The 12,143-nt window shown below is 33.4% G+C and overlaps 1 protein-coding gene across 3 annotated transcripts in view; it reads left to right on the top strand.

The window, feature by feature from the left end:
- LOC128549883 (DENN domain-containing protein 2D-like) overlaps positions 1-12,143 on the top strand; it is a 48,717-nt gene that overhangs the window by 20,632 nt on the left and 15,942 nt on the right. For 2 of the 3 annotated variants that reach the window (XM_053527577.1, XM_053527576.1), the window contains 5 exons: positions 4,553-4,603; positions 10,092-10,171; positions 10,459-10,528; positions 10,755-10,832; positions 11,600-11,719. In XM_053527577.1, the coding sequence (XP_053383552.1) occupies positions 4,553-4,603; positions 10,092-10,171; positions 10,459-10,528; positions 10,755-10,832; positions 11,600-11,719 (399 nt within the window). The remainder of the gene's footprint in view (positions 1-4,552; positions 4,604-10,091; positions 10,172-10,458; positions 10,529-10,754; positions 10,833-11,599; positions 11,720-12,143) is intronic. The other variant, XM_053527579.1, reaches the window with a different exon arrangement.

Genomic DNA, 12,143 nt, shown 5'->3' with positions numbered 1-12,143 from the left:
CATGTTTGAGGGGGGTATATAGGAGTCAGTTTTGTCACGTCCTGTCGCGTCCCATCGCGTCGCGTCGCGTCCCGTCGCGTCCCGAAATCTATTATCTCAGTTATTACCAAATGGATTTGATTCAAACTTAAAATACATGTTCCACCTTATCACCCACATCATGTGACACAAGGTGCATAACTCTTGACACCAAGTTTTCATGAATTATGTCCCCTGTTACTTAGAATTTAAGGTTAATTTTGTTGTATTTTCACTATATCTCAGTTATTACTAAATGGATTTGATTCAAACTTAAAATAGGTGTTCCACCTCATCACCCACATCATTTGACATAAGGTGCATAACTCTGACACCATTTTTTTATGAATTATGCCCCTTTTTACTTAGAATTTAAGGTTGATTTTGATGTATTTTCACTTTATCTCAGTTACTACTGAATGGATTTGATTCAAACTTAAAATAGATGTTCCACCTCATCAGCCACATCATGTGCCCACATCATGTGACACAAGGTGCATAACTCTGACACCAAGTTTTCATGAATTATGTCTCCTTTTACTTAGAATTTAAGGTTGATTTTGTTGTATTTTCACTATATCTCAGTTATTACTAAAGGATTTGATTCAAACTTAAAATAGTTGTTCCACCTCATCACCCAGATGATGTGACATAAGGTGCTTAACTCTGACATAAATTTTTTATGAATTATGTCCCCTTTTACTTTAAATTTAAGGTTGATTTTGATGTATTTTCACTATATCTCAATTATTACAAAATGGATTTGATTCAAACTTAAAATAGATGTTCCACCTCATCACCCACATCATGTGACACAAGGTGCATAACTCTGACACCAATTTTTCATGAATTATGCCCCTTTTTACTTAGAATTTAAGGTTAATTTTGATGTATTTTCACTATATCTCAATTACTACTGAATGGATTTGATTCAGACTTAGAATTTAAGGTTAATTTTGATGTATTTTCACTATATCTCAATTACTACTGAATGGATTTGATTCAGACTTAAAATAGATGTTCCACCTCATCACCCACATCATGTGACACAAGGTGCATAACTCTGACACTATTTTTCTTGAATTCTGTCCCCTTTTACCTAGAATTTAAGGTTAATTTTGATGTATTTTCACTATATCTCATTCTGATTGGTTTAGAGCCAAACGGAAGTAACCTTTTTTTTACCTTTGTACTGAGTTTCTTCTCCTTAAATTCCAGGAATTAGTCTATTTTTAGAAATCCTAGTTTTAGATTTTCAATATTTTAGGTATTTTTCTAACTTTTTTATTATAAGTCCTATGTAAAAAGTAAAAACATTTTTCTGTGGTAACATGGGTCGGTAAGACACTTTTTTGTATTCACTTTTAGTGTATCTCTAATGTTAGAGATTTAATATATTTACTAGTATTACTATACTAGTATTATACTAGTATTACTTATATGTGGAAGCCCAGGATGAAGTTCTCCAAAGTATTTTTAAGATTCCTTATGGTTGCCATTCTTCTGTGACAAGACCGTATGGTGGGGGTATGAGTCACTCCTGTGACAGTTCTAGTTTTAGTAGGAAATAAACTGTTTATGCATTGAAGTGGTTCATGGAAATAGTACTTCTATTCAAGAAATAAATTGTGTTTGAGCAGATTCATTTAGGTATTGAAAACATGGGATTGTTTAAAATGTTTGGCAGGAATTAAGTCTTCATGCATACTTTAAGCCCGAAAAATGTTTTTCAAACCCAGATTAATATTTTTTAACAACAATTCATGTCTTATATAAGGTAGAGTAAATAAAAAATTATTTTCATGTAAAATATTACATACTAATGACCCCTAATGCTAAAGATGCAGGGAGACATTTAGTGTTTGAACTGCCCATCCATCCATCCATCCATCCGTCCATCCATCCATCCATTCATTCACACACACACACACCCAATCACCAGTCCATCCATCCATCCATCCATCCATCACACTTCCGTGTGTACAGTACTGTACTCAACTCCTCCTACAGATTTTATCCAGTTCAAATGAAACATCATCAACACAAATAGGACATGCCCATAATATCAGAACTTTTTTGTCTTAGTCATATTACTGTACTACATCTGTACCTTGTGTATTCAGTTCCTCCAATTCAAATGCAGTGTCATACACTTTGCCAACATGAATAGGACATACACTTTTTCTCAGGACATCATGACATTGTATGTTATGGTTATTATGCACATTTTTGGACATAACCATATTACAAGTACATTATTCTGTACCTGGTGTACTCATCTCCTCCTACAGTTGCCATCCGATTCTAATGGAACTTGGTATTCATACACATATTGTTGGGAATTTAATGTTAGCATTTTATTTTCTAGTTAGCCCCTTTCTTGACTTACTATTTTATTCAACCAAGCATTTTTGCAGGGTATGTGTCATACATTGTCTACAATATCCTGATTCTTGTTTACAAATATTTGGAAGTAATTTTACAAAACTTCAGAAAAGTTTGCACTTTTAGAGTACATTGTAACATACAACATATTTCACAGTCTATGTATAAAGTGTACTAAATGGTTTGGGCCTAAATTTTTAAAGATTGTATTTATCATTAAAGGTGTTAAGGTCAAAGAAGGTACAGAAGCTTCCGTACTGCTCACATATCATATTAGCGTTTGAGTACAAGCTTTTATGTTACAGTAGTAATCAGAACTTGTTAAGAAGCTGTTAGTTTGCATATATTTATTAGATTAGTGAAAATATAGCTGCTTGTTTCATACTTCAAACACAATAAACTCAAGGTGATTTTTAGGTAATTTTTTTGGCCGAAATTTGGCCCTATTCCCCTTTCCAAAAGGTATGGTTTTCCCCCCATTGTGAGAAAAATTCCAGACAATTTTTTTTAACTAAGACAACATGCTTTTGAGACACCACATAAATTGCTCAAGGGAACATGGGTACTCAAGCCATTGATGCTCAAGCGAGGGATGTTTCACTGTATCTATATTATATAGACATAAATGAGATTAATTAGGTACTTGGAAAGTTTACAAGATTACCATTTAGATACACCAAAGGAACAATTCATTTTTTTTTCTATGCAGTTTTGAGTGAAGATTGGAAAAATAATTTTGATGAGTGAAGTAATTTGGTTGAAATTAGCTTTTTTTATGATTAAGAAAACAAGTAGTTTTCAGTATGATCTCCTTTAAGGTTAGATATTCCAAATGATTATTAAAGGTGGATAATCAGATTTTGGCCATGTAATGGATTTGTTCGAAATTTTAGCATCTGATCATTTACACTCATTTATGTTTACTTAACACTTAATACAAATTAGATTTTCACTGGAGGTATTTTTAAAATTTCATTTTCCTATCCTGGTTGCCCAACCAAGATAGAGTTATTTTATCATAAGTATAAATTTGATAAACATACTTTGCCTAAGGAAATGTATAAATATTAGACATATTGTAATATATTTGTAAAATATTTGCATTAAAAATTATGTATTTAGATGGAATTCATTAGAAACGCAAGTTTGAAAAATTATCATTACCTCCCTTTGCCTATCTTGGTTGCGCAACCGAGATAGATTGGAAATAAATGAATTCAGAAGCTACACACAGCTTTAAAACTTGCATTTTGGTTCAGATTGTTCAATAGTTGATATGTGTATCAAATGCAAAATTATAATGTAAAACTAGACATTGTATCGAAATAAAAAGAAATACCCAGCTTTTTATATACTTTCATATTAAAGGGGAGTAATTACAAAATTTTATAAAAATAATAAAATATACATTTCAAATAGGAATCTAACTCTATGTAATCGGTCTTTTTGTTCCTTAAATAATTCTCTACCAGAATATACAAAAAGTAAAAAATGTCATTAAATGTTGATTAAATGTGATTGACCACCTTTAAAGTTTTCATTCTCCTATATTATACCTCATTCCCATCAAATAGTGTATTGTTTGACAATATTGTATATGGTGGAGAGAGTATGATTTATATGGATACAATTTATCAGCAACACCATCCAAAGGTCTTTTTTTTTTTACAACAATTGATTTCTACTTTACCGAATACATGTATTTTGTTGTGGAAAAACTCATTCTTTCTTTTATATGTAATTTAACAAATAATACGTATTAACATTTTGGTCCATATACAGTTTTCGGAATGCATACTGTAAAAGCAGAATTTTTTGCAGGATGATTTTCGCTATATACACGAGGCCCTACATCTCATGAAAAATAATCCTTACGTAATACAAAATGTAATTCAAATTCAAGTATGATACCATTTTTACAATTTCGCAAACATTAAAACTCTGGAACATACTCAAAATTTCAAATTTTCGAAATTTTGACCCAGCAAAAATATATGCTTTTACAGTAGTTGGACAAAAAATGCAGTATAGACCCACACATTGCCTCAGTCCATGAACAATTTTTGGTCTGACCACCCAGTCTGTAATTTGCATATCAACCTCAGTGCCATGCATTATTTGTTAAATATCACTTTCATCTCATTTTTAGCGCAATTATAAGCTTACTATGGAAGGCAAGCTATTCCCGTGTTCTGAGTCGGTAAGGGGTTAAATATTGTTATTAAATGGCTGAAAAACCTGTATAGTTTGCCGAGTGACCTTAAATGATGCTTAACATGTTGCTGTATAAAATTTAGTCATTTCTGCTACTAGTAGATTGTTTTTTGTATGGTGTTTGGGAACCTTGTATCGATATGTCTGCATCTTTTTATTTTGCAGGATTTTATCGCATATGTTTTCTGTTGTTTCTTTGTCAGTGCTTTGTGATGGTATGTCCTGTCTGTATGAAGCATTAGATTTGCATGTCTGTGCAACAGTTCCACTTGTGTATGCTGTAATACACCTATTTATGCTTATATGTAACTCTTAATAAAAAATTTCTGTCTGAAACACTTTTGAATTTGTAACACTCCTGTTTTCTCAACTTTGTAATACTTCTATCATCTCAACTGTAACATACATATATGATCATTTGCCTATGCGTAATATTGTGTATCCCATCTTTTTAGTGTAGACAGTGCTGTTAAAAGTGCCAGATGTATCCCATCTGCTTAATGTGTAGAAGAATCAGTGTAATAAGTGCCAGATGCAATACATCCTTTTAGTGTTAAAGAGTTATTTTTACAGGAGCCAAATGTATTACATCCTCACAGGGTAAAAGAATCACTTTTATAGGTGCCAAATGTATTACATCCTTCTAGTGTAAAAGATTCACTGTATAGGTGCCAGATGTATTACATCCTTCTAGTGTAAAAGAATCATTTTTACAGGTGCCAAATGTATTACATCCTTCTAGTGTAAAAGAATCACTTTATAGGTGCTAGATGCATTACATCCTTCTAACTAGTGTAATAGAATCATTTTTTAGGTGCCAAATATATTACATCCATCTAGGGTAAAAGAATCACTCTTATAGGTACCAGATGTATTACATCCTCTTAGTATAAAAGAATCATTTTTATAGGTGTACTCATGTATTACATCCTCTTAGTGTAGAGGAATCAGTTTTATAGGTGCCAGATGTATTACGTCTTTTTAGTGTAAAAGAATCATTTGAATAGGTTTCAGATGTGTCCAGTCCTCTTGTTGAGAAAAGGTGCCAGATATATCCCCTCTCTTTGTGTAAACTGTATCATTTCAATAGATGCATGTAGATTTCTTTAGATGGAGATTGTATATTTGTCTCTATGTCTGTGAATCAATTTAATATAGTGCCATCTTAATTAATAAAAAAAAAAACATATACAATATCTCACTTGATCTAGTTCCATTAAATTTGTTTTTTGTCCTCTAGCATGAATTATAAATATGTTGTTTTTTTTGGGGGTTTTTTTTTGAGCAGCACCATGAGAAAACCAACATATTGCATTTCGACCAGCTTGGATACAGACCAGCCTGCGAACCCATGCAGTCTGGTCAAAATCCATGCTGTTCGCTTTCAAAGTCTATTGCAGTTAGAGAAACCGTTAGCAAACATTATGGATCCTGACCAAATTGCATGGATGCGCAGGCTGGTCTGGATCCGTGCTCGGGTCGCAAATGCACTATGTTGGTTTTCTCATGGTGTGGCTCATATCTATTTTCAGCCTGATATTGTCCTAATGTCAGAAATTCTGTTTTGGTCCACTTATAACTAAGCAGTTCATACCATATATACCCATATATAAGACAATTCTTCTATAAAACAGGTTCCATTAATTACTTGAAAGTCAGTAGTATTATATAGACTGTCTAAAATTACTTTAAGTAAAAGACATTGACTCACTTATAAGACGAGGCTTAACATTTGATCTGATTTTTAAGAAGAAAAATCTGGTCTTATATGTGAGTAAATACAGTATGTATCAAGCTCCATCATCCTGTTGTCCCATCTGAATACCAGTTTCTTCTGGATACTAATGTTGTCTGCTATGTTAATAAAATTATGTTGTCTACTATATGTTAACACATGTTGCTTATGATTTTGTGTTGGGAGGTATTTTTATGTGAATGAGTGAAGCCTTGGTGTTTTTAGTTCACCTGAGCACGAAGTGCTCAAGGTGAGCTTTTGTGATCGTCCTGTGTCCGTCGTCCGTCATCATCCGTCTGTCGTCAACAGTTTGACTGTTAACACTCTAGAGGTACAATTTTGGCCCAATCTTAATGAAACTTGGTAAGAATGTTACCCTCAATAAAATCTTGGACGAGTTTGATATTGGGTCATTTGGGGTCAAAAACTAGGTCACCAGGTTAAATCAAAGGAAAAGCTTGTTAACACTCTAGAGGTCACAATTTTGGCCCAATTTTAATGAAACTTGGTCAGAATGTTACCCTCAATAAAATCTTGAACGAGTTCGATATTGGATCATCTGGGTTCAAAAACTAGGTCACGAGGTCAAACCAAAGGAAAAGCTTGTTTACACTCTAGAGGTCACAGTTTTAGCCCAATCTCAATGAAACATGGTCAGAATGTTACCCTCAGTAAAATCTTGGATGAGTTCGATATTGGGTCATCTTGGGTCAAAAACTAGCTCACCAGGTCAAATAAAAGGAAAAGCTTGTTAACACTGTAGTGGCCACATTTATGACCATATCTTAATGAAACTTGGTCAGAATGTTAATCTTGGTGATCTTTAGGTCAAGTTTAAATCTAGGTCATGTGGGGTCAAAAACTAGTTCACCGGGTCAGATCAAAGGAAAAGCTTGTTAACACTCTAGAGGCCACATTTATGACTCTATTTTCATGAAACTTAGTCAGAATGTTAATCTTGATGATCTTTAGGTCAAGTTCGAATCTGGGTCATGTGGGGTCAAAAACTAGGTCACCGGGTCAAATCAAAGGAAAAGCTAGTTAGCACTTTAGAGGCCACATTTATAACCATATCTTATTGAAATTTTGTCGGGATGTTAATCTTGATGATCTTTAGGTCAGCTTTAAATCTAGGTCAGATTGGGCGAAAAACTAGGTCACCAGGTCAAATCAAAGGAAAAGCTAGTTAACACTGTATAAGCCACATTTATGACCATATCTTAATGAAACATGGTCAGAATGTTTACCTTGATAATCTTTAGGTCAAGTTCGAATCTGGGTCATGTGGGGTCAAAAACTAGGTCACCAGGTCAAATCAAAGGAAAGGTAGTTAACACTCTAGAGGCCATATTTATGACCATATCTTAATGAAACTTGGTCAGAATGTTAATCTTGATGATCTTTAGGTCAATAGGTCAAGTGAGCGATACAGGGCATTCATGGCCCTCTTGTTGTTTAAAGTGATCTTTCTACGTTAAAGAAATGATATCTTGATCAAGCTTGTTTTGTTTAATTTAATCATGAAGAAGAGGTTATACATTTTTCTTGATACTTTCACGTGGGCATAGTCTGAGTGTGTGCAGTGTATAACTGATTCAAAGTGTTTAAATTAATTGTACATGCTTCTGCCATATATTATTTCAATTCTGATACTTCTTATTCTTATATGTAAATAAGGAAAAACGTAATTTTACCATTGTTATTCTTATATGTAAATTATAGTAGAAAAGATATGATAGGACTACTTCTTGGGCAGTCACTAATTTATAGAGACAGTACCTAATTTTTTCAAATCATAGGTATGAAGTTAAAAAGCTTTGAAATGAAGGCAAATATCCATATACTAGTATTTCTCAAAAATAGATATATTCAAATGACAATGTTTTAACCAGAAGCGTAGAATTATGAGCATTTAATATTTTCGTATAAAAGGAAATTTTGTGATGAAGGAAATGTAACTCTTCTTGAACATGGAGAGCAAAAGCATCAAAGGGACATAATATATTAAATACTTTCTATTTGGGTGCATTTGATTTAACATTCAGCTGTGATCTGGATTGCTAAATAATGATCCATGATACTGTTCGCTAAAAATGTAGAACATCTGGAACAGTCTGATAACAGCAAAAACATGCGGCAGCAGAATGCAAATATTTAAGCTCTGACAGGGACTCGAACCCAGGACCTCTGACCTAAGGCAAACATTCTACAACTTCCCTACAACAGTTACAAAGTAGCTATAGCTACGCAGTTTAAGTATACCCCTATCTCTTCCCCACTAGATTACGTGAGCTGGAACAATTTTGTGACAATAACATGTCAGGTGTACTCCGGATTATCGGCGTATTCGCTTTGTTACCTAACGGCAAATTTCGTGTTAAGAAAAAATATAATCTAATTTTGCCAACAATTTAATTGGTCAAAATTGCTCATATTTCTCTGACGTGTTTCTTAAAGTATGAACTTAATAACTGGTAGTACCAGTGAAATATAACTTACACTGAATCTTTAATAAATTTGCCCTTTTAGCAGCTGGCGAACTGCAAAGACAGTGAGCTTTGTCCAAATTTAAGCAATCATTTTACCAGTTTCTAGAGGATTTCAGTTGATAGGAAAACAGTTACAAACTAAATACCTTTCTGCAACACACGAAGCCATTAGCATTCACTGTTAATTAGTATTGTGACTAAGATCGACTGTCATTCATTCATTCATTCCAATGACACATAGACAGAGTCTGTTGTTTACATTTTTAATTGTAACCGGTACACTTTTAAAAACCACTATGTTTTGAAAAATAGTATGCGGAGAGCTCTGGTACGGTCTCTACACTATAATCAAATAGGTCAAAATGATGTCACCATTACCATGTATTATTAAAAATGAATATTTATTGTCATATAAGAATTTATGTCCATCATTGTTCTAAAAATAAGTTGTAACTTATGTATCAGTTTTTGGTAAACATAATACCGGTACTATGCATATTCACCCAGCATCATGCTGCATAAGAAAAAAAATCTGTAAAACTGAGACTGTCTTGTTTTTGATTATATTTTATTCTGAGACAGAGGCCATAGAATATATAAATTTTTAACATTTTAACAAAGGTAAATTATGCATTCTATCAAAGAAGAAGAGATATATATATACTGGTATGTGTTCTGCTTATGTCTGTCTGTCATCAAGAACTTCCTAGGATGATTGCATGTGGACACTAGATGACACCTATTGTTTTGGAAATCCAGAAGTGAAAGGTCAAGATCACAGTGACCTTAAGACTGAAAATGGTTTCCAAGCAAATTGCTGAAGAATACTTGGGCCTAAAATTTCTTAGAATGATGTATTACCGTAGTCAGTAGGTGACCCCTTATGTTTAGTCAAGGTCAAGGGTCAAGGTCTAGATGAACTTGAGACTGAAAATAGTTTTTGATCAATAATTGGAGAATGAACGGGATTATGGTTATAAAACTAAATTGGACGATTGCCTGTCGTTTTTCTGGTCATTAGGTCAGAGGTCAAGGCTACAATAGCCTTTGGTAACAGTATTCTGTTGTTTTTTTTTTCTTTTTTGGTGGTTGTTGGGGGTTGGGGGGGAGAGGGTTATTAAGGTGGTCTTTACAGACAGGTTTGACTGTACTATGGATTAAAATTTAGAGCAACTTGGTGAAAGAAATTACTTGAACGCTTAATCTTTAATAAAGCATCTATTATATACATGTTTATTTCAATGTTACAGAAAGACACTAATGTATCAGTGCCGTTGTTCTGTTTTCCCGATGCTGCCAATTTCAAATCTTCGTCATCAAGCTCAAAAAGGTAAAGTAAAATAATCAAAATTTTAATAGATTCTATTCCTTAATTTCAAAAATGCACCATTTATATTTGGTTAATATTTTCTGGTGTTCATAAAACGACCTTTTTTTAATCTTAAACAATGGCTCCTTGAAAGTTTAGTGGATTTAAAAGAAACAAATAACACACAATATTTTTAATTGTTATGCATCTATTACTAATAAGTTTTCAGAGAGAGTTCACAAAAATAGTTCGTAATGTTTTTCATGCATATTTCATGTACAATATTAAAAGAACAATTTGTGTTTCAGTCAGTCGTATAACTTTGTGTTGACCAACTTCGATGGTGGGCGTGTCTATGGGTATTGTAGGCGGCTCCTTGTAAGTCACATTTGTTGCTTAAATTGGAAGGGATTCTAAAGATCTTAGGACACCAAAATGTATTAATCAATATTATTAAGAAAATATTAATTTGAATTATTTTTCCCTTTATTTAAAGCTAGTTAAGACCCTCCCTTCTTTTCAATTTTCACCTTCTTATTCAGTAATGAATCAAACCTCTGCTATTGAACGACACTTTAATTGAAGTAAGTGAAATATTTTTCAGCCACCAAAGTCACCGAACAAAGTTCCTGAGGTGATTTGTATCATCAGTCCTATAGACGCTTTTACCATGTATAACACAGTTAGTAAAACTTGCATTAATTATATTTATTACTGTTCTCATTTCAAATTATGATAGTCATAATAATTGTGTTGTTGAAGAAATGTTGTAATTAATGTTAGAAAGATTTTCAAATTTGAGATCTCACCTTGCACAAACTTATGAAATTTAAGGCAAACAGTCCGAGACCTAATGAATTGCTCGAGTTAGCTCTGGTACTCCATCTGTCGGTGCTCGATGGAGTGGTGTACCACATTTTACTTTAGACATTGAAGTGTAATATGCTCTATACCTATAATTGCATAAAAATGACATACATTTTTCTATGTCTTTCTATTTTTATTATGCTCAACTGTCTGTCCGTTCGTTAGTTCGTCACAACGTTAACTTTTTGCATGAAGGCACTTTACTTTCATTCCTCTGCACCCTGGACCTTCAAACTTCACATGCTGATAGTACTTTGAATACACGACCCCTACTGACTTTGGGGTCATCAGGTCAAAGGTCAAGGCGCTGCGGGGGCATTTGTCACCATTAGTGACAACTCTTGTTATTCTTAAAAAGACTGATTATGAAGTGTTCCTTAGGAGATTGAACATATTTGAATTATCATGTGGTCACGGAAAACAACCTATAATTATTTTAAGTTTTGGCATTGAAAACATCTGTGGAGGGGTTAGTGCACTTCTCCATTATTTATATGTTGTTACAGTGTGGCTCTAACCTCTTGATGTGTAGGATGTTATATGGTTTTAATTTAAATTTTTTTGGTGTGAACTACATTTTAGCTTCTGGAAGAGGTAGAGAGGAAGAGGTTCGTATCCCTGGATGCTGCACAAGAGTTGATAGCTGCATCATTTGGTCGTCCACTGCCATCACCTGGAGTTAGTGAAACTATACGTACACTGGTTAGTTGTGAAAATATAATTTTGTACACTGAGTTGTGAATCAATATATATGCTGGTAAGTTGTGAAACAATATGTATTCTGGTAAGTTTTGAAATGGTGCATACATTGATAAGTTGTGAAACAATATGTACCCAAGTATATAATGTGAAACAATATGTACACAAGTACATAATGTGAAACAATAATTATGTACACTGGTAAATTGTAAAATAGATAAATGTTTTTGTGCTCCCACTACGATTGTTGAGGGCATATAGATTTGGTTTTGTCTGTGCATCAGTCTGTCAGAAAAAAGTTTGTGACACGCTTAGCTCAAAAAGTATTTGATATAAATTGATGAAACCTTGCCTGAGTCTTTATCATGATATAAATTTGCGCACCTCCTATTTTTAATCTGGCTCCACCTCCTGTTTCCAAAGTTGT

The sequence above is a fragment of the Mercenaria mercenaria genome, chromosome 17 (assembly GCF_021730395.1).
Source record: "Mercenaria mercenaria strain notata chromosome 17, MADL_Memer_1, whole genome shotgun sequence".
NCBI lineage: Eukaryota > Metazoa > Mollusca > Bivalvia > Venerida > Veneridae > Mercenaria > Mercenaria mercenaria.
This window is presented reverse-complemented; position numbering and strand designations above follow the sequence as displayed.